General features: G+C 49.1%; 1 protein-coding gene across 7 annotated transcripts in view; it reads right to left on the bottom strand.

Moving 5' to 3' along the window:
- Positions 1 to 19,919, bottom strand: part of Med12l (mediator complex subunit 12L) — a 301,518-nt gene extending 281,599 nt beyond the window's left edge. For 6 of the 7 annotated variants that reach the window (XM_050120211.1, XM_050120205.1, XM_050120209.1 and 3 more), the window contains exons 1-2: positions 19,672 to 19,919; positions 18,634 to 18,860 (exon numbers count right to left, since the gene is read on the bottom strand). In XM_050120211.1, coding sequence (XP_049976168.1) covers positions 18,634 to 18,732 — 99 coding nt within the window. In that variant the 5' untranslated portion in view covers positions 18,733 to 18,860; positions 19,672 to 19,919. Of the gene's footprint in view, positions 1 to 18,633; positions 18,999 to 19,671 lie in introns of those variants that run through there. The other variant, XM_050120206.1, reaches the window with a different exon arrangement.
- Positions 19,920 to 22,498: the final 2,579 nt, after the last annotated feature.

Here is a 22,498-nt window from a genome sequence, read left to right as displayed (position 1 = left end):
AGGATGCTAGAAAAGTCTGGAGAAAGAAGAGCGAGATCAGGAATTGGGGTCATAGGGTAGAGGGAACTTTAAAGCATGGGCTTCCGGGATGTGTGTCATCAACCCCAGGAGGAAAAGAAGGCAGGAAAGGAAGTGAAAGAAAATGAATGTTCTGCCTTTGCATGCAAGACAGCACAGCCATACCCAGTGCCAAGTCAGCCCAGACACTTGAAAGACGGGGAAAGGTTTATGCACACACTGTTCAGGGTCTGGGCCCAAGGGCAAAAGAATTTCAAGTTCTAGTCTGTACTAAGTGTGCAGATGACCTTATTTGAACTAGTGTCTTTGCAGATATGAGCAAGCCCAGTGGGTTCATACGGAATTCGTGGCCCTGGACCTACTAGCTTGGTATTGTGATAAAAGAAGGTACAAACACGAAGAAAGACAGTAAGGCCAAGGCAAGGCAGAGATTGGGAGTTATCTGGCTGCAAACCAAGAAGGGCCTAATCTACCAGAAGCTACAGAACACAAGAAAAGTATTAATAACAAGTACTCACTGACAACTGTAACTGAGGCAGAACAACTATGTGTTGAGACCTTGTACTGAAAAGAAATCTCTATAGTTGGCAAAACTGGTATCACACTGTTAAATTATATATCACCCACTATATGACCATTGCTGGGCAGTTACGTAACATTAGCAAAGAAAGGTCATTTATGAAGCTGGAGCTGTGTCTCTGTGGTTAAGAATCAGTATGGCTTTCTTGCAGAGAACCTGAGTTTGGTTCCCAGCATCCATGTGGAATAATCACCTGTAACTTCTCATTATTTCTAAAACAGTAGTTACTGCTTGGTCTTCTGTAGTTCAGGGCTTAAAAATTAAAATATTTGTATTGTTTATGCTAATAACAATACATTCTTCTCACTGAAGAAAAGAAAAAAAAAGAACACAAGGAAAGATCCCTGCCTGAGGCACCGCATGGCCACAGCCTTGCTGACGCTGTCAGTGAAGATTCCTCACGTGTGAGAAAACAGTTGCCAGGGTTCTAAGTTGTCCAAGCTATGGGTCTTTGTCCCAGCCGCCCTATGAATCTAAATAAAAAGGGGACTTCTGCCATTCCTCAGGGCAGCACTGTCCCTAAAGCCAGGATCCAAGCCATGGGGCAGCAATGCAGCTGCGGCACAGCAGCTGAAAAAGTGGTTCTGCAGTAGGGACCAAACATGCCACCCCATGACCATCGGAGAAGTTGTTTAAAAGGAAAGGAAGGTTTGCACAGGCTGCCCTGTTTGCCGTCAAACTACTTGATAGTGAGAGCATTACTACCGGCCTCTAAGACAGGGCAGAACTCCCCAGAAAAGAAACTGTTCCCCTCCCTTGGCCTCAGCAACATCTCTAATACCAGGGCCACATTTGCATCAAAGCCACACCAAAAAGTTGTCTTTTTATATCCACTGCTATTAATATTCACCTCCCACCCTAACCACACCCGAGGCCTGACAGTCACTAACTATGGGACCCGAAATAAAGCCTGGCACAAAACAGCAAGATCTGCCTTCATACCTATGCCTACTGAAAGCAAAAGAAAACGGCTTCTAATCATGGGAACAGTGGTAGCTCTCTCCCTGGTATCTTCTGTAGGCAGCATGTGCATGCCCATCCCCATATAACTCATAACTAACGTAGGCATGATAAGAATTATCTACAGGTTGAGAAACTGGGTAGGCTCAATATGGTTTGGTTCTTAAGTGGCCACCTCGGGAATCTCTGAAAACAACGCTTCTGGCTACTACTGGTGAGAGTATGGAGCTGCAACATTGGCTGTTACATACGGCGTTCTCCAAGACGGGAAGACATCTGGAGTAAGCAGTGTTGCCAACTAACCTAACCCAGAATCCTACTGCTGCTGTGTGAAACGGAGGTAATGCTGCCCACTTCACATGGCTATTTTTAACACCGAACCATCACAATCATTACCATCATGACCTCTACATGACCAGCACATACAAGAGCAGCCATGCACATGACTGGGCGCTCAAAGACTTTTAAAGGATTAGATGGCAATGTCCACAACAATTGAGTAGCAAGCACACTCAGACTGCCAATATCTCTTAACGACCTCCCTCATCCCACCCAGAGTAGCCTAGTGAGGCAGGCAGTTCCTCCCTTGTTTTAAAGCAAGAGAGCCTTTGATTCCAATTAAATCTAAATGCAGTATACTTAGCATTTATTCCACTCATTTAAATAATTGCATCACATTAATTCACATTCAAACCCCATTCAAATGCTTGTCACCCACTGATATCAAACACCTGGATGCGGCTCTCAGAAAGATTCCAGGAAAACTACAGGAGGAAAATACTTGAACTTATAGATTTGCATATACATAAGACAGGGAAGAGAGCCAAATGTCTGATAGTTTACCCTACCCTGAAACAGTCACAAAGGATGGCTTTCTCTTTAAATTGACCACTGCTAAGTAGAGCCACAGGCTCAGATGATTCATGCGTTGCAAACTTTCTAATGTAAATTCTTCCTTTCAATCATATTTTTACTAAAATAATTGTAGGTTTGTTTGTTTTTGTTTCTTTTGTTTTTGTTTTTCCAAGGCAGGGCTTCTCTGTGTAATAGCCCTAGTCATCCTAGAACTCGCTTTGAAGACCAGGCTGGCCTTGAACTCACAGAGAATCACCTACCTCTGCCTCCAGAGTGCTGGGATTAAAGGTGTGGGCCACCATTGCCCAGCTTCACTTAGCATTTACTGAGACCAGGTCTGAAGTGATCTGAAGCAGACACAGCAAGCACAAGTCTTAGCATGTGTCCATGGATGCTAATTCTGCAGTGACCTAACTTCCCTGCCCCAGTGTGGCTCTTCTTGGTTCTCCTTCTCCCCATTCCTAGCTGCAACGCCACCCCAAGCTCAATGCACCCCTGTGGGAAGCCGTACCGTGGGAGAGCAGAGAGCACTTTCTCCATTTTGTTTTTAGTCACCGAGATTGTGTTCATTCATTATGGGTCAGCTGTTCACAAACACAGGGACTAACCGAAATTCTGAATCAAGGAAGACAAACTTCCCTTAGCCAGAGTACAACAAAGAAATGAGCACAGAAAATGGAACACACAAACACCAGTCTGAACGGCGGACCTCAGTGGGCGCCTCTGAGCCCCTCCTTTCCATTTTCAGAAAGCTTGCTCACGCCCACCTCTTCAGCCATGCATCACACACCTGCCACACAGTTCTAGCTATTAATTGCCACCAAAGCAGCCCAGAAGGCCAGAGGCAGGTTTTTGAGGAGCAATTTAAAGATGGGATAACAAAAAAACCAAAGCTATGTGGACGCTTTGAAAGCTAAGACTTTAACCAGTTGACTGGCTAAAGGCCGCTGGAATTCCTGGGGCCGGGTAGGAAGGTAGGACAACTGTTTCATTTCAACCACAAAGTGCTAATTTGAAAGCCTGGCACGTCACTACAGATCCAGCACAAATGTGTCACTCTGAAGTCTTCAAGTAACAGAACCCTGCACACTAGCTCAACTGAGTCCCAGGAAATCTGAACACTGTCCACACCCCCTCTCTTCCTTTGACCAGTTATCAGCAATGGCCACTTCTGCAGTAGTACTCTGGCTCATTTTACTTCATGGTCTGGTTACTGATGCCACCTCCCACACAACCTCCAGGGCTCGACTCGCTCCCCCACACTGGATTTACTAGGCGTGAACCAGTGAGATTAATTTAAAGGAGACTTATGCGCACTCTCCACCATCCCCCCAGAATCCCCCACAACCAATCTGCTGGGACAGCAGCAATGGCCCAGTTGATCTGTGGAGCCCGCCCACCCCTCCCCGCCAGCACCCTGCAGTATCCCCAAGCATCTTAGTCTCTCTTTACTGAAATTGCACAGCACCTCCAGCCTCCCTCCACAGAAAGCGTTAAAAGTTACAGCACAGGCTCCAAAGTCCAGCACTGACTAATCATGTATTTCCTGTGCCTCAGTTTCCTCATTTATAAACAGGAGCGAGTTCCACTCGCCTCGGAGAACCAGAAGCTGGCATACACCCAACTACACAGACCGCACTAAGAACAACAGATCTGGGAAAATACTGCCTGTTACTATGTAACTGGCACTTTACATACCACTGAATGTAAATATTAGTCCTCAGTCTTAAAAATTAAAAAAAAATACACCAATCGTTTCATACATAGCTTGGAATGGGCTTGGTGAACTGGATGCAAACTTGCACGAGGCAGTGCCTCTCCAAAGACCAGCTGACACTGGCTCTGGTTCTCAAAAAGCCGCACACATAGAGTAAGCATTAGTGTCACGGCAGCAAGGTGACGACACTATTGCTACATGCACGCGGCATCTCGCTTTTATCAGCTGTTTATGTCAGGCTCTAACAGAGGAAAACAATCTTGCCCCTAACCACAGCTGCTCTGAGACGCACTCTTCCCAGGGAGATGGGCAGCCGGCTTTGAGTCGCTTTCTACACACCAGCTCACCAAGCACACGGGAGGCACACAGCGAGTCCTGAGCACATAAATACATATTCTCAAAGAGTCTGATTCATTAACAGCCTCTAAGGAAATTTCAAATCATGTTAGAAATTTAAAGACTATCTCCGATGCCCAAAGAACCTTCGAAACAGTTGAGTTGGCGTTTCGTTTAAAACTGATCAGATTACAAAAAAAAAAAAAATTACTCACAAAATATTTTCCATACTGTCTATTCGCATGGACAGACCTGTGTGTAGCTTGAGTAAAAAAACCATGAATAAAATCTGAGTGGTGTCTGTACTGTCTTTCCTTGTAGGACAGAGGAGGGAAATGATTAGCACCGTCTTGGAGCTGGCATTTCCCAGGTCCTCCGCACCTTTAAACAAAGCAGCCGTTCAACTAAGACCTCAAAGGCACATGTGGCGCTGTTAACGCTCCACTCCAGTCCTTGGTCAGTCTCCATCAGTGAAGTGACTGCAAGAGAGAGCCGCAGACCCAGCACTCAGCTGGCGCGATGCTGTGTGGAGCTCAGGACTTGCTGTGTTTTCTTGGACAAATTCTTCCTGCTGAGGAAAACCTGGGCACAGTCAAACTGACTCTGAAAATGTCTAGAGATTCCAAGGGATCCCCATGGAAGCCATGCCTCTTCAACTTTCTCAGGAGGTGATCAAAGCCATCCCCGCTCTAGAGGGCTCAATCTCTTGCCAGGCTAGCCTTGATCCACTCTAGCCTCCTCTGCCTTCCTCCAGCAGTTTCCGTCTCCCAGCACACACTCGGGTTTACAGATCCAACATGTTCTCACTTAAAAGGGAATCAAGCAATTCCTCCCAACATGGGGTCCAATGTCCCACCTCTTATGCCGAACCCACCTGTAATCTCAGCACTCAAGAGGCTGAAAGCAGGGGGGGGGCTTCAGTTCCAGGTCAGAAAGGGAAGACATTCTCTCTCTCTCTCTCTCTCTCTCTCTCTCTCTCTCTCTCTCTCTCTCTCTCTCTCTCTCTCCCCCCCCCCCCCCCCCCCCCCCCCCCCCCCCCTCCCCCTTTCCCCCCCCCCCCCCGTGTATGTGTGCGCGTGCATGTGTGTGTTTTAATCCCAGGCAAATATGGTAGAACTATAATCCCAGGACTTGAGGGCGAAGGCAGGTAGCTCAGTTCTCCTACAAATGGAGTTAGAGGTTGAACCTGGGCTACATGAGAGAGACGGGTTAAGAACCAAGAAGGGACTGGAGAGATGGCTCGGTGGTTAAGAGCATCAGCGGCTTTTCTAGAGACCCATGCTCAAGTCCCAGCATCCACACACAGTAGCTAAAAACTGTGTGCAATTCTTGTTCTAGGGGGAATCCAACACCCTCTCCTGCCCCCACATGAGCACAGCACAGAGATAAACATGCAGGCAAACACCCATGCCCCAAACAAATAAAAACAGTGTATCTAAAAAAAGGAAGGAAGGAAGGAAGGAAGGGAGGGAGGGAGGGAGGGAGGGAGGGAGGGAGGGGGGGAGAGAGAGAGAGAGAGAGAGAGAGAGAGAAAGAAAGAAAGAAAGAAAGAAAGAAAGAAAGAAAGAAAGAAAGAAAGAGAAAAAAAAGTGTGATCAGGCCCAGGCCTTCCCCACTCAGACTCAGAAACACCCATCACCTCTGAGCACTCGAGAATGAAACATGCCATCACTGGTTTGTTCCCACCAACACCTTTTTAATGACTCTGGTACCCTGTGCACAGATCAGGTAAGCTCCATCCCAACTTCTCAAAGCAGGAACCCCTTCTTCACATTCCGGCACTGCCATAGCCTGAACCACATTGTGACTTAGGTATCCACTTTCTGATAATGACTGTTGCCCCATTCCCAGATCCAGCCTCCATTGATATCATTCCTTTATGACATACCCGATCAGATAAAAAAAAAAAGGACAGCCCCCCCTACTGTACAAAATTTAGAGTGGGGGAGACAGAACCAAAGGCAAACAAGTACACACTGTGTTAGACACTGAACAGTAAGCAATTATTTCACAGTGAGAAGGGAATAAGGCAGGCAGGAGACAGGAGCAACGGGAAAGGTCCCAAAGACAAAAATCCTTCAGCAGGTCTAGGAAAATGAAGGTCTCCTCACAGGATTTTGTGTGTGTGGTTTTTCGAGACAGGGTTTCTCTGTAGCTTTGGATCCTGTCCTGGAACTAGCTCTTGTAGATCAGGCTGGCCTTAAACCCACAGAGATCCACCTGCCTCTGCCTCCTGAGTACTGGGATTAAAGGTGTGTTCCACTACCACCCAGCTTTCTCCCTGGATTATAACAGGCCTCTTAGACCACTTGTCTAGCACAGGGTCCAGGAGTCAAGCTCTACCAGGTTCCACTTCTCAGGGTCAGCAAGCGACTCTAACATTTGACCATTCTTATGCCCTCACAAGCACAACTTATTCACTCCCAAATCTACAAACTTTCAGCTTCCACTAATAAATATTTCAATTTTGATTCTTCAGAGACTTCTGTAGATTGAAAACACCCAGGGGTGGGGGGAAGACTCATCTCCCCTCCCTTTATTTCTCTACCTTCAGGGGAAAAAAATTAAACTTTTTCTGAGGCACACTGGTTTAGGATCAGTATCAATCTATCTACCCAACAGCCTAGGCCAAGTTGACCCTCAGCTCTCAGGAACTTCCCAGCTCCTTCTCTGTGAGAGGGCAGACTGTCTTCATGTTCTTCAATCAGAACAAGATATTCCAACAGAATGAATGCAGAACCAGTTATAAGAATCCACACGTGCGCCGGGCGGTGGTGGCGCACGCCTTTAATCCCAGCACTCGGGAGGCAGAGGCAGGCGGATCTCTGTGAGTTTGAGACCAGCCTGGTCTACAAGAGCTAGTTCCAGGACAGGCTCCAAAACCATAGAGAAACCCTGTCTCGGAAAAAAAAAAAAAAAAAAAAAAAAAGAATCCATACATGCAAGAGATTTGCAGAAATGTAAAATACCACCTCCTTTTTCATCAACTCTTTTGATTTGAGAACTGTTATTTCTCATTTCAAAAAAATCTAGCATGGAGGTATATAGGTACATCACAATAAGCTTGTTCAGAATTCAGAAGACTCTGCATTTGGTCCCCAGAATCATACACACACCAAAAATAACAGACCCACTGTTACATTTAAAGGAGCAAATATAAAAAAATATATGTTTTCAAATATTCTTGTTAATTTCCAAACTTTCTATAAATATTGAGAAATACAACTAACCCACACAAAGCAACATTGTAAGGGATCTCCGATGCTTAAGATTGCGAAGAGGCCCTGGAAACCGAGTTTGGGGACTAATAGCTTGAACTGACAGTCCTGGAACTGTCCTAATGAAATAGCTCAAAGCTCCACTTCTCAGGGTCAGCCGGCTACTTTAGCAGATTTCACACCGCCATCGCTGGCTCACACTGACTGCCAGTTCTGCCCCCTGAATAACTGTGATTGCTGAGGACAGCCCGCTCAGATACCCCCCCCCCCCCCCCCCCCCCNCCCCCCCCCCCCCCCCCGCGGGCAAGTTTCCCCAACCCACAGAACAGAAAACACCCATATGAACTCTCAGAATATGGGACTGACGTTATTACGGATACAACTATTTGTGAGATTATTCTAGACTGTCCAGACAACATCCAGTGACAAATGTCCTCATCAGAGAAGTCCCAAACAGAAGAGCTAAGGGGAGGCTAATTGAAAATGAAAGCAAAGACTGGAGTGATGAAGGTCAAAAAAAAAAAAGATGGGGGTGGAAGATCTGAAGGACAAGAGGCAAGAGGAACTCCCCCACCACCCTCCGGACCTTTAAATTCCGGCTGCTTTTAGCCCCCTCCTCCCTGACAGCAGCCACAGTGACAACACTTCAGTGTGACTCTCAGAGCCACTGTGGCCTCTGTCACCTTAAATATCATATCCAAACACCACCACAGGGCACCCAGGACTTGACCCCACCTTTGTGCCCAGAACAGTGCACTACATCTTGGCCCTAGAGCCAGTGATGTTTCTGTCAGGGATTCCTCGCACCAGCTGGCCCCTCCCTTACATCCTCAGCACCATCTACTCCAACTCGCAACCTCTGGGCCCCGGGTTCAAGTCCTCCTTTCTCAAGTTCTATCAAAAATGGGTCACTTCCTGTTGCTCCTGCAGAACTCGGGGGAGCATCTGAGCCGTGCTGCCCCTCCTTTGCTTGTCTGCCGCTCCCTCCGTCAGCACTCCTCCACTCCAGAACTCGCTGGATCCAGCGCATATCAGGGGCACACAGATACCCAGTCGTGACAACCCACAGTGCGCCCAGACACTGCCAATGTCGCTGGAAATCTGCCGCAGAGCGAAAGCTCTAGGGCTTCGGATCTAACGTTCCTACTGTTGCTTATGACTACTCTTTAAAAACAGTTCTGAGTCCTAGGTCCAGCCGGGGATAGCAGGAAAGCAGACTTGGGCCCTGTCCTCATTAAGTCCTGCTGGCCAAGAGCCGAGGAGTGCTCAGTGATACCGGCTAAGAGACTGAATCAGTCCGGCATGCACAGGTACAAGGACATTCCCCTCATAATATGGAAAATAAAACCCAAGAGTGAAAATGTCTCTTCCTGGGGCCGCAGCGTTCTGCAACTACAGAGGATCCACTTTCAGGGCTGTGCGACCCGTGTGCTAGCGCTGTCGTCAACAAAACTGACGCGGAAGAGGAAGGAAGTGCCGAAAACAAAGAGCAAACAACGAAAAACAACAAAAAGTCACAGCTGCTAAGCGGTGGTCCCAGTAAACACAGGGCTGAAACTGCCCTCATCGGTAGAGATGGGACTGGGAGCTGTCTGTTTAGCAAAGAAGGAAACAAACAAACAAACAATAAATAAATAGGAAGCTCTCTAAATGGAAGGCGAAGGAACAATGCAAAGACCAATCAGGGACACGAGTGTCAGCACAGATCTACTGTAGCAAGTCACTTTACGGGCACCGGGTTTCCCTCCGTTGTGGGGAAACTCGGAATAATCCACCTCTACCCCTCAACAGGCATGGCTCCTGTGCATGGGAGAGAACCACAGACCATCCTGCTCTGAGGAAGCCAGAAGAGGGCTCTTCCCTCTCGCAGACAAACTCCTTCTGCCAACAGCAGAAATGAAAGAGCCCACTGCTCGGTTTCTGTTGACTTGGTCCTGATGGACCTCATCGGGTGCTGCCTGTGCCCCAGCCTGAGCCAGAGATGAAGAATTCTGAAAAGTTAACTCTCAAAAACATAGGGAGGCGTGTGCTGTAAATCTCTGAGGGTACGGAAAGGATCACAATGACATTAAAACACCTCTTGCTCCAAGAATCTGGTACCTGGCCCCAATAAGGGCTTAAAGAGAGTGAACTCCTATTGTTTATTTAACAAGAACTAAGGGGACGCCGATGCCCACAAGGTCAGTTCAGCAGATTAAGGGCCTCTGGGGCTACTCAACCAGCATTCTGTGTTAGCGTTTCAGATGCTGTCTCGTGATTTCAAGATGGGTGCAGTGGCTCCAGCTATCATATCCTCTCCCTACCAACCTTTCCAAACAGGAAACTCTGGATTTTTCAGGGCATAAGGAAAGGGCTTTCTCCTGTACCTGTAGGTTTATCAGAGAGGCACGAAGCCCTGTGCTTAGTCCGGGCTGCGAAAGGATACAGAGAATGACGATCTGGCTTTTTGTTTGTTTGTTTTTTAGGTGGGAGGCAGGAATGGAATGGTGTAACAGAGGTGTCTTCATAACTACACGCAGCTGCTGGCGAGCCTGACAATCGCCTTTATTTAAGAAACAAAAGAAGGGAGGCCTGGTGGCCAGCACTTGGTGTTAAGTACCACACTCCCACAGTGGAAGAATTTAGGTGATGAACCTGATGTCTGTCAGCTCACAGGGCTGGCCGCTGGTACAGGCTGGCTCTAGTGCACCACTGAATTAGACCTCACATTTGATTTTTTTTTTAATATTTACGTGCTCCTTCGTAGTAAGCCACTCTGAGGAATTACACAGTAGAGATGGCAGAGCCGGAATGCCCTCAGAAAGGGAGCCTGACCTCCACCCTGCAGCTCTTGTCACACAAACAGGCCACAAGCACCTCTGCAAACGGAGCCACATGTATGTAGCCAGCGCTCTCCTAGGAACAATGAAACAAAAGTCGATGGGGAAAAGAAAAAAAAAAAACATGTTTATTCAAACCAGGTCAAGAAGGTAATTGGTGAGGGTTCTTTTTCACCTTAAGCCTCTATCTCGGGGGAGGGAGGGGCTGGGAAAGCCAAGGTCTCCTACAGAAGAAAACTGAGGAACAGTGACCATGAATGCTGTAGCTGGGCTACGGGCAAGGCTGGGCAGAGTCTGGTCACCTCCGATATAGTAAGGGGTCCTCTTCCCAGATGGGAGACATCGGCAAGGGCTCTGCCCTTGGGAGCTTATTAACTAAAACCAAGAGGGGCTTCTCTTCAGCGTGGAGCCCAGGAAGCTGGAAGCAGTGGGAAGGGACAGGTGCCAAAGTGTCCTTTGAGAAGAACCCCAGGTACACGGGAGACAGGACTCTAGGTTGCCAACTAACAGCAGTCACCAAGGGGTAGCAGCAGTCACCAAGTGGTAGCACACGGTGGAAATCCCAGCCCTGGGGAGGCTGGGGTAGGACGCTCCAGGAGCCCAGGAATTTGAGGCTCAGCCTGAGCAACACAGTACTGACTTCAAGTCATTTAGAAGATTAAGGATAAAAGAAAAAGAAACTAAAAAAAAAAAGAACTGCAATCCTAAAGACCCATATCTACAAAGCCAATCAAAATTATCTAATTATTTTTCAGTTTACTTTTTTTGAGGGCAAAAATACTACAAGGCTAATGTTACAGCTTGAAATGCAAATTTTTAACAAAAAAAAGAAAATTTAAAAATATTGTCAATTCTATGCCCAGTGCTATGATTTAAATGTATTTTCCCAAATTCATATTACCCTAATGATAGAAAGCTAAGAGGTGGGTCCTTTGAGAAGTGAGTAGGCCAGTCACCTTGGTCACCTTGCTCTGCCCCTTCCCCCACATCCCACTGTCACCACCAGATAGACACCTCTACTGGGTCAGGGGCCTGGAAACAGGTGGGTACCAAAATCAGGTCAGGCCGCTCTTGACCTTGTACATCTGTGAAATGCCTTTCACAATATTATAAAGTAGCAAGAAGCCCCTTATCAATGACAAGCCCCTCAATATTAGATCTCCAAGCCTTCAAGCCTGTGATAATGTTTCATTTCCTTAAAAATAAAAAAAGTACCTTAAAATTTACCCAGTGTTGTGTCAGAGCGCCACCAAATGGACCCAAAGACCCAGAGTTAACAAGACTCCCATAACATGAAGATATGCAATTTTTAGGTAGAACCTGTGCTCTTTTGCTGATTTAGTGGGTTTTTTTTTTTCCTCGTTAGTAAATTTCCTATGGCACTGAGGAGTTGGGAATGGATCCTAAAGTCCCTGTCACCACGGACCAGCTGGAAACTGACCAGTGACAAGGAACGTAGTTGCAGAAGCTCCCAGCTCCCTTCTCTTCTCGGGAGGAACGTGGATGAGCACAGATACCCTGGCTGTATTCCTCCCTTTCTTCCCTCCTCTGGCCTTCCCACGCCATGATGAACCAACACTGCTCTCCTTTATCGCACAGGAACTAGAAGCTTTGGCCCTTCATCCCCTCCACTGCCTACTCTACCACAGCAGTGGTCTCCCCAGAAGTTCAAAACCTCTGTATGAGAAAAGCCTCAGAGCAAAAAAAAAAAAAAAAAAAGAAAGAAAGAAAGAAAAAGTGAGATCCCTGAGTCTATTTCCCTCTTTCTGCCCTGCCTAGCACCTGCCGCTGCTCCCCATGCACAAGCATGTACCTGCTGCTGCTTCCCATGCTGCTGCTTCCCATGGACAAGCATGCACCTGAGGGCTGCTCCCCATGCATGTGCATGCCCCTGCTCATGCCCCTATTCCCCCATGCACAGGCATGCACCTGCCGCTGCTCCCCATGCACAGGCATGCACCTGCTGCTCCCCATGCACAAGCATGTACCTGCTGCTGCTTCCCATGGACAAGCATGCACCTGAGGGCTGCTCCCCGTGCATGTGCATGCTCCTGCCCCTGCCCCTGTTTTTCATGCGCAGGCATGTACCTCAGGGTGCTACTGTGAAGCAAAAATTCCCAGAACTCATTCTGCCTCCTTCTCACCTACCCCAAAACCACAAAGACCACCTACCCAAAGAACCACTTTGTGGTTCTCCAACTCCCTGAAGGACCATGTTAATCTCAAGTGTCAACCTGTGGGGGAAACATCTAACAAGATGTTGGATGGAGGACAGTGGCCGCAAACCCCATAGACAGCCTTCTGTGAACCCTAAGAGTCCATCTGAGAACCCAGTCCCAGGGCAAAGAGAAACCTCACAGCTCTACTAAGTTAAAGCAGGGCTTTCTGGCACAAGGCTAGCTCACTTCTCCTCTGCCTCAGGTTAGCCACGAGCTTCTGGTATTTCCAGACCTGGGCACAGAATTCTACTGGACCAGAAATGCTTTCCAGCTGGCAGGAAATAAGCCCAGGCTGGGAATGGGGTTTCCGATCAGCTACTTTCAATGGGAAAGTAGCTAAATGCCCATTCATGGAGCTTAGTTCCCAAAGGTACCAATACTTCAGACAGAAAGATACGAGGACACAAGGTATCGAGCAGTGAGTGGGAAAGTAACAGAATCCAAGCAGCTCTGCTTGGACAAAGCACTGCTTCTCAAGCTCAGTGTGCTGAGGAATCACCTAGAAAAGTAACTCATGCATTCCCGAGTTTCCTCCCACTAGTTCTGGGTGGCCAGGTCTCCGTGGACCTAAGTACTGCATCTCTGAAATGACAACTGGGTGCCCTTCTGCTCTCTGGACAGACTCATTAAGCAACACTTTTTTAAAAAGTGGTGCTGGGGACCGGATCTAGGGTCGTGTCTGATACTGAGTCCAGCCCCTGCCCCATGCAGAACTTTCCTTTGGGCAGTTAGAGTTAAGAACTGATCCAGGACTTTCGATCCTCATTCTCACCACCCAGAAGCAGGACCACCCCCTCCCTGAATAGTGAGATTTTAATGGAGTCTGCAACGGAGCCCTGAGGCCAATGAATTGCTCTCAGGCAAGGAACATTCTAGAACCAAATGTCTCTCTGGCCTTCTGTCAGAGTCCTCCAGGCAACTGGCCAGTTTGTCCAGTCTTCCCTGTGACTTCAATCTAACCACCCCCATTCCTCTGTCTCTGCACCTCCCCCATGGATCTGAATCGTGTGGACATCCCCTTCAGTTCGTACCTGGTCTAACCCAGTCACAGGGCAGTCGCATGAACACCAGCAACAAACCCCTGCCCTCGTGCAGCTTTCATTTCAGTGAGGAGAGCAAGCCATGGGGAGCAGATGCCACACCCCAACAGTTGGATTTCAGACACGGATGAGCACTATGGGAATGCTAAGAAGTTGAAGATGGGCAGCAAGAAGGGTTCCCGCCTTGGGACAATCTCTTAGCTAAAACCTAAGAACAACAAACACCACTACAGCAAAGGACTGTAACCTAAACATTGAAGAGCCAGGCCCGTTGGAGGGGAAGAGAGCATTAGCGGCTCAATGTACAGTCAGAAGCCAGAAGGGTAGACAGCAGCAAGGTGCGCATAAAGCCGATTTCTAAAGGCAGTTCTCGGGGCCACTGTCCTCAGTACAACAGAAGGCCCACGGATCCTTTGCCAAGACATCAGCTACTTGTAGCCCACCTGTATTGAGTGTCGTATGGGAATTCTGTTCAAATGCAAACCCCATCTCACAGGCAAGAACTCTGCGTCAAAGAATTGGGAAGCAATGGAGCCGTAACTCAGAGGCAAGCTAAGTGATGACAGTAGTCGAGGTGAGCAAGGGCCAGAATGCTGAGGCCCTGAAGGGTCTGCACCCTATTTGAAGTGCAAGAGAAAGTTGGCGGAGAGGGGTTTCCTGACCAACTCTTAGATATGACTGAAAAAGAATGTAACATCCGAAGGAAGTCCCACCAAACAATGCCTCAGTGGGCTGATAAGACAAACTTGAGCTTAGGCCATAGACGATCCTGAAGTGAATCAGGTTGAATTCCCTAGGAAGCAGGCCCCGTAAAGTGGGATGACTTCTCTCTGGCCCAAGCTCTGGACCGACCGGCTGTATCACACTACATTCCATCTGGTTAGACATGCAAATCCCGGGGCCACTCCCAGACCTGCTGAATCTCAGACCGAACAACCCAACATCTCCCTCAACTTCACTTTTCTTTCTTTTCTCCTTTGTAGCACTGGGTATCCAAACCCAGAACCCTGTGAACACTAGGCAATCAACCACCCTGGACACTAGGCTACGCCCCTAGATCTGGATTCAATCTTAACCTTTCAGGTGAGTCAACTCTGCTCAGAAGCTGGAAGGAGCCTACTTTGCAGAGCTCACTGCTCCTCCCCTAGACAGCCCTGCTGTGCGTACCAGTCAATCCTTCCCCTGGGCCCCACTGCTGCCTCCTATGCCTAGAAACCTCACTACCAATCCATTTTTCTTACAAATTTGATTTCCTGAACATATTTACTGTTCAACTGACCAGGCCACATGGCCAAGGTAAAAACAACTCCTCCCTCCTTCTAGGATTCCATTTCATTTCCACGGCTCTCGGCCTTCACAGCAGACTGCAAAGAGACTCTGGACATTTACCTCGGCTTTCCCGACACCTCTAACAATGTGTTGGCTTTTTTATTCACCCGTCTCTCTTTCATTAATACACTATGAGAAATATTTGTGCCCTTGGAATTCCAGGAACTTCACTCTATGCCAGACACATCAATGACAGCAAATGTCAATGTCTTCCTATCCTCAAGAAACCATCCCATTGGCAGGGAATGGCCAGACACAAACAAATAATTATAAACAATACACATGTCAGAAAGGCCTAAGAAGGGTCTCTACATGCACTACCCATGTAAGTACCCAACCACCTTGCAGGGAAGCCGTAGCCTCACCCACACCCTACAAGGAAACTGGCATGCAGGGAGAGGAAAGGGTATGTGAACAAAACCACCAAGATTCAGGCAAACAGAATGGCTCCAGAGCCCACCTTTGGGATCACAGCTTGTGAGAACTGGACGGAATGCTGAGGATGGAGGAGGAATGGCAGGCAGGTGTCCAGGCAGACCAACATATGCAAGAGTTCCCGGGAGGAGAGATGTCAACCTAAAGCCAGAAGAAAGCCTGAGGAAGTTGGTGAAACTGAGAAGCATCAGACGACTCGTAGATAAAACTATTCCGGAGGTGGATCAGACAAGGCAGGCTGGTGGCTGCAGAATACTGATATGTAGAAGAGCTGTAACGGGGAAGGAAAAAGAAAGACTCCCCCATGACCCGGATTCCCACATTGTAAAGTTGGGAGGACACTCTTTGTGCAACCAAGTGCTATACCACCACATTTAATAAAGTCTAAAGGTAGGAGGTCAGGAGACTGCAAGTTCTTGAAAGGATTCAGTCAATTGATGAAGCCGGTTAGCAGATCTTCCCACTGAAGGAGCCCACCTGGTATCCTGAAATCCTATTTGCAGAACACTATTCCCACTTCTTAACAATAAAAATGACGTATACAGTCACGAGGCAGCTTCTGTTAGAATTAGGGCTTTTCTTACACAAATATGAGGGGAATGTTTTCACAACGTTTTAACTATCTTTTTTTTTTTTTTCTGAAGCACACAATTAAACTAGTTGACAAGGGAGAAATGATGCAACTCTGCCAACTACAAAGATGCTCAGCTATCATTCCAACCCATGACTGTCAGACTGGAAGCCTACACTTCCTCCGTTAAACCAGTGCTTCCCAGCTGGATGTGATGGTGCAGGCCTATGACCTCAGCACTCTGGAGACCAAAGCAAGAAGATTCTGAGTTCAAGATCAGCTTGGGTGGGACCAGTGAGACCGTTCCTAAACAAATCACCACTGCTCTCTGGTGCACAGCAGTATGGATTTGGATGCACAACTCAACTTTTCAAAGTCTCAAAAGCAATGGTCTCTTTTGAATCTGTGTAACTATATATCGTGTGTGTGTGCGTGTGTGTGTGTGTGTGTGTGTGTGTGTGTATGGGATTTGATACTTTTTATACTCATATATATATTCTTCAATAAACTCCCAAAGTCAAGACTGCCAAGAAAGCACAATAAAGTTTCTCTACAGTTATTAAAAGAATAAAAGCACGGGCTGGCTGGCTGTACCAAGGTGGGGTGGAATTTTGAGGGAGTAGTACAGCAGAAATAACTGAAGCTTAGGAATCTGTTCGCCAACCACCAAAAAACAGCCAAGCACCTGCTCAGTATTGTACCCAAATTTGACTACAGCCACATATAACTCTCTCCTCAATAGACAGAATATGGGTCGCCTGGGGGGAAAGAGAATCCTAGAAGAGCAACACACGGCGCTCATCCTGCGTGCAGTGCTGATCTGAATGAGCACTGCGCTGGCAATCCCATCACCTTCTCTTCTCAGACCCAAGTATAAAAAGTCCCCTCTAAGAGCCACTCCTTCCCATTTTACATTTCTAGATAATGACCCAATATCCAAAATTATTCTTTCCAGGATACAAATCCTGACATGGCTGTCATACTTAAAAATAAATGCTGAACAAGCACACATGATAATCCAAGTCACCAACCCAAAACTGGGGAGTTGCCTTCAGGTCATTCTCCAGACAGATGTAGCCAGACGTTAATCACAAGATGAGAAAAGTCAACCAAATGACCGTCCCTATCCCTACCAAAACTTTACAAATGTTCTGCCACTAATGTTTAAGTCAACTTTCTTTATGCCTGGCCCTTAGTCTCTATTCTTAGCAGTTGGGTAAGGATAGGGGAAGGGCCGTCCTTAGCAGCTGGGTAAGGACACAGAGAAGTCTACAAACTGTCACCTAACTCTGTGGTGGAGCACCAACTGTAAACTTCCCAGCCATCTTTGATCTGAACCACTCCCCTGAAGCTCAAATTTAGTGTGATACGTCTTAAAGGCATTGATATGATGGTTTTTTGGGCACATTACTGGCCAGCTTGGGTTAAGCTGGGTTGAGTCTGGGTTCTACTAATGGAACAGATACATTCACCAAAACAGAAGTCTTAAAGAACTCTTATTTGCAAAGTCCTCAAGTGAAACCACAGGACAGGCAAACTTTGAACGGAGAGTTTCCTGAGTCACAGAAAGGATACATGGTCCTTTCGAGTTCAGCTGCAGAAAAGAGAAGGTGGGAGGGTTGTCTGAAAGGACAGCTGCGGAGCAGGTGAACCAAAACAAGAAAAGATAGGCAAGTCTCTCTAGGCAAAATGGATAGCCCAGGGTGATCATTATTACAACCGGAGAGCTGTTACATAACTACTTGTTAACTCCTGACACACACCTACATAGCTATGCTAACCACTGAAGCTACTGTACGTGCTGCAACTGCCAAGGTTTCTCCAATCAATTTCATTCAAAGGAATAAGTAATCCTGGAAGCTATTCCTTCCAAAGGTAACTTGCCTGCTTTTACACATACAAAACAGCCTCCGGGAAAGCCAACTGCCTCTCTAGAGACAAAATTCAGTGTTTCTCCTTAATATTGTTTTCTTAAGGTTCTTTTTTTTTAAGAGAGAGAGATACAGAGTTACATTCACAGAGCCAAATATATGATCACCTAGCTAAAAAACGACGTCCACTCCGAACTGGAGGATGTGAACAGGATCCCTCCCCCATCCCTGCCTGTACCGCTGGCACAAATCCCAAGACCTCAGTGTCCGATGTACTGCATTCCAACATTTGTCAAAAAGTTTACGAGGATTTATCGAAGCGACCGAGAAAAATAAATAAATAAATAAAACTGACAGAAACGGAGGAAAGCGTGCAGGAGGATGCAAGCAAGGAAGAAGCGGTAAAGCGCCCGGAGGCGCAGTGCAAGGCCCGACAACCGGGAAGCGACCTAGCCCCCGCAGAGCGACCGCCCAGCGGAGCGCGGGGGGCTGGCAGGCTCCAGGTCTCGGTGGCCCAGGGTCTCTGATACCCCAGCCCGGGCCCCGCCTCCGATCCCCTCCCCAACCCTTCCCCCGCAGCGCCGTGGACGCCTGCCGGGGCCACCTTGGCCCCGGGTCAGCGCTGCGGAGCGCGGTACAACCGCGGAGGCCGCCGGCGCCCTTACCTCCTTCTGCTTGGGGTCCTGCGGGTAGACATCGGGCGGCCCGAGCCGCGGGCGCTTCAGCGGTCTCTGTTCATAACTGAGAAGCCCGAAGGCGGCCATGATCTCTCATGTTAACCGGCGAAATGAATGAGAGTTGGAGCTGGAGCTGGAGCAGCCGCCTCTGAGCACCAGGGAGCAGCACTTTGCAGACAGACTCGCTCGCCCCTCCACTCTCGCTCGCCGTGGCGCTGCAGGCAGGAGAAAGCAGGTTGGAGACCGCCGCTGCCGGCGCGCAGACGCGCTCAGGGGGGCCGTCTCCGTGGGCACCCCACTGCGCCGAGCCCCAGGACGCCAGCTCCACGGGCGGCGGCGGGGCTGGAGGTCGGCCAGGGTCCGCCGCGGCGCCGGCCTCCCGCCACCCCCACCCGGTCCCCAAGGGGGGGGGGGCGGGGAGGAGCAGCTGATGGGAACGTGTGACTTTCTTCACCAATGAACCCAAACCCACCCCGGGGACACGGGCTGGGGGAGGGGAGGGGCGCGAAGGGGGGAAAAAACTTTTTCTTGGCGCCTAGGAGGGAGGCTCGGTGTCGCCGGGAGCTCGGCGTCCTCGGGCCCGCGAGGCGCTACGCAGCGGCCCGCGCCCACTTCCTGGCTCGCCGTACCCCGCGCCCGCCACCTTGCACCCGGAGGACCTGGTGCCCGGGCACGGAGCCGAGGGAGCGAGGCCGCGAGGAGCGAGGATGCGGACGCCGCCGAGCGAGGCCGATGTCCCCCCCCTCCCCTCCACGCTCAGCTGGCGCAGAGGCTAAGCGGGTCCCCTCAGCGGCGCCCGGGCGCTTTGCGAGCTGCAGGCTGCAGGCGGCCGCGGCGGCTGGAGGGGGCCGCGCTCAGTGTGGCGCGGGGCCGACTTAACCCTTTCCTGGGCCTCCCGGGGCTGGGGAGGGGGGTGAGGAGCGATGGCCGCGAGCACCGACGGACACATCGGGCGCGCAGGCGACTAGGCACCCCGGGTCACCCCCTGGCCGCCGCGCGCCCCGCTCCCCACCCCCAACAGTTTACCTGTTGGTCCCCTCAGCTAGCCGCTAGGCAGGGGCGGGCGGCCGGGACGCTCTGGCGGTGGCCTCAGCCTCCATCGCTCAGGTAGGGGAAGGGAATTGGATTTGACGTTGCGAGGTGTGTGTCTCGCCAGACCGCGGACGCCGCCGCGAAGTTTGCGGCTGCCTGGGGGCGTCGCTCGCCGCCGCCACCGCCGGCGTTCTCGCCCCCACGGCCCGGGAGCGCGAGCTCCCGAGTTGGCGGACGGCGGCGCGGCGGCCGCACTGAGCATGCCCAGCTTGGCGACCGGACCGCGGAGGAGTTGACTGCGAGCGCCTCGAGCGCTCCCATCCGCCTCTCCGGGTTTTCGCAGCCGCAGAGCGCGCAGTCCGCGGGCCCCGCGCCCCAGCCGGCAGTAGGGTTAACCCGGCTATGGAACCAGCACCAGGAGGGACCCCCTATGGCCCTCAGGCTGCGCCCTCTGCCTCGACCCCTCCTGCGGTCGCAATTCCAGCAGCCTGGGCGAAACCTCACCTGCTGGCGGCACAGGGATGGGTGCCGAGGGGAGGGGGCGATCCTTTCCGGGGAACGTTCAACCCACCTGCCTGCGCCCCTTGGTTGCTCCAGGTGGATACCCAGATGCTGGGCCACTAGCCTTGAGCATCTAGACCTAGCCTAGGAGGCGGGCCCAGTCTGTCCTGAGGGACCCTGCAGGAGGCGCGCCCAGGAGGACGCGCCAGCACTTGGCCAAGAATGATGGCTGCCATTTATGGAGTCTTCCTTTGGTGCTATGATCTTGAGTGTCCGAATTTGCTTCTGACAACAAACCCTCCAAGGTTTTATTTGCACTCTCGTTGTAAATCAGGAAATTGTATCAGCTCCGAGAGGTTAGGTGACTTGTTCAAAGCTGCGAAAGCTAGTCGGAATTTGAACCTGCCACTACCAGAGCTCAGGTTTCTGACCTACCTCCCCTGTTTTGATTTGGAAGGGCTGGTCCTCGATCTGCCCTTGGCCTGATTGTGTCACATCCCCCATACCTTGAAGAATGTCTTGGATTCCTGTTCCCAGCTCTGGAAAGGATATGCAAGAAATAACCTGCAGCCTTTGTATAGCACCTGGTGCATGCTGGCGACATTCTAATGTCTACTCACTTTTCTGGATTTAAAGCATCCTAGAGAAAGAAGAGGAAAGTGGATAACGTGATGGCAATATAGTAGACTAGTTCTTCACTGCCCACTCCGAACTTCACAACTACCTTCTTTCTACCCAGCCTGAAACCTAAGTGGGGCTGTATGTGGCTGAATTCACTGCTCAGTCTGAGCTAGGCCTTCTATGGAATACTTCCCTTCCACCAAGAGATGTTTCCTGCCCACTTCTTACCTTGCCGTGAACATATCTCTTCTAATATCCTATGCATAATAACATCATGGTGTAGCTTCCCTTGCGTTATAAGCATCTATCAAATCCAGCTCCTTTGCTTGGAAGAAAAGATAGTTTTTATTCATATCTAACTTTATCAAAAAAATTATCGAGCATGTCAAAACTTGAAGAAAGACTATAATAAATGAGCGAGTATTCATCAGCTGTGACAATGTTTCACCGTTTTGATTTCACCTGTTTTCCCCATTCCCAATGGACTGGTGTACACACCGATGTAGCCATGATAATTCTTTGATTTTTGTTAAGAGGCACACGACATTGCACTTGACACATCTCCAAAAACTGTGGCTCTGTGGGGATGGATGGCGGGTGGTTGAGCGTGTAAATGTGTGGGCTTAGGACTTCATCACAAGTAGTATTTCACAAGCGCTGTACACCATGCAACTCAGTCTGATGTTACCATGAGAGACACGGCCAAGATTTTTCCTCATGAGATAACTGTCACAATCAGTGTCCTATTGCTGTGAAGAGATGCCAGGACCACAGCAACTCTTAAACAAGAAATCGTTGAATTGGGGCTTGCTTACCCATTCAGACATTTAATCTGTTGGTGTCATGGCAGGAAACCTGGTGGCACAAAGCAGACGTGGTGCTGGAGAGGTAGCTGAGAATACTACACCCTGAGCAGTAGACAGAAGGAAGAGACACTGGGCCTGGCTTGAGAATTTGAAACCCCGAAATCCACCCCCAGTGACACACTTCCTCCAACAAGGCCCCCCAGTACGTCAACAAGGCCACATCTAATGAACGGCATTCAAAAATTTGAGATCATGGAGGCCATTCATAGTCAAGCCAACACAATAGCCAAGGCAGAATAACTCCAAACTAATCATGTTTGCTTGTTTTGGAGGATTTTGGGTGGTTTTATAATTTTTTTAAAAAAAATTATGGTAATGGTAGTGGCTTGATTGGAATGGATTTTGTTTTTGTTTTCGGTTTTTATTTTGGTTTGATTTCAAGACACAGACCTTTCTTCTTTTCAAACATGAAATTCCCAAGCCTTCCTCTTCAGACATATACCTGCTACCAGTTCTTAAGAGCCGAGGCTTACATGAAGCCTACTCTAAACTACGGCTCGCCGTAATCCTTTGCCATTTCCAGTGCCCATAGCACTTATATTTTATTCTTTTTTTCAATACCTCATTGCTTATTGATATCTGTTCAAATATATGACCCAAGATTGTCTTATTCTCCTCTCCTTTCCTCACTCTCTTGTCCTTCCACTGCAGAGATAGTCTTGAAGCTACAATGCAGACTTAACCTGCTGATCTTAACCTGGAAGCCATTTTGTTATCTGCCGTGCTTTAAATTTCCACATGGTGCTTGCTAAAGTAGCAGATAAGTACAAATTCTTATTGAGATTCTCAATGGGTAGAGCAGGCTGGCCTTGAATTCACAGATCTCTGCTGCC

The sequence above is a fragment of the Alexandromys fortis genome, unplaced genomic scaffold (assembly GCF_014885135.2).
Source record: "Alexandromys fortis isolate MF-2015 unplaced genomic scaffold, M_Fortis_MF-2015_v1.1 scaffold_172, whole genome shotgun sequence".
NCBI classification, from domain to species: Eukaryota; Metazoa; Chordata; class Mammalia; order Rodentia; family Cricetidae; genus Alexandromys; species Alexandromys fortis.
This window is presented reverse-complemented; position numbering and strand designations above follow the sequence as displayed.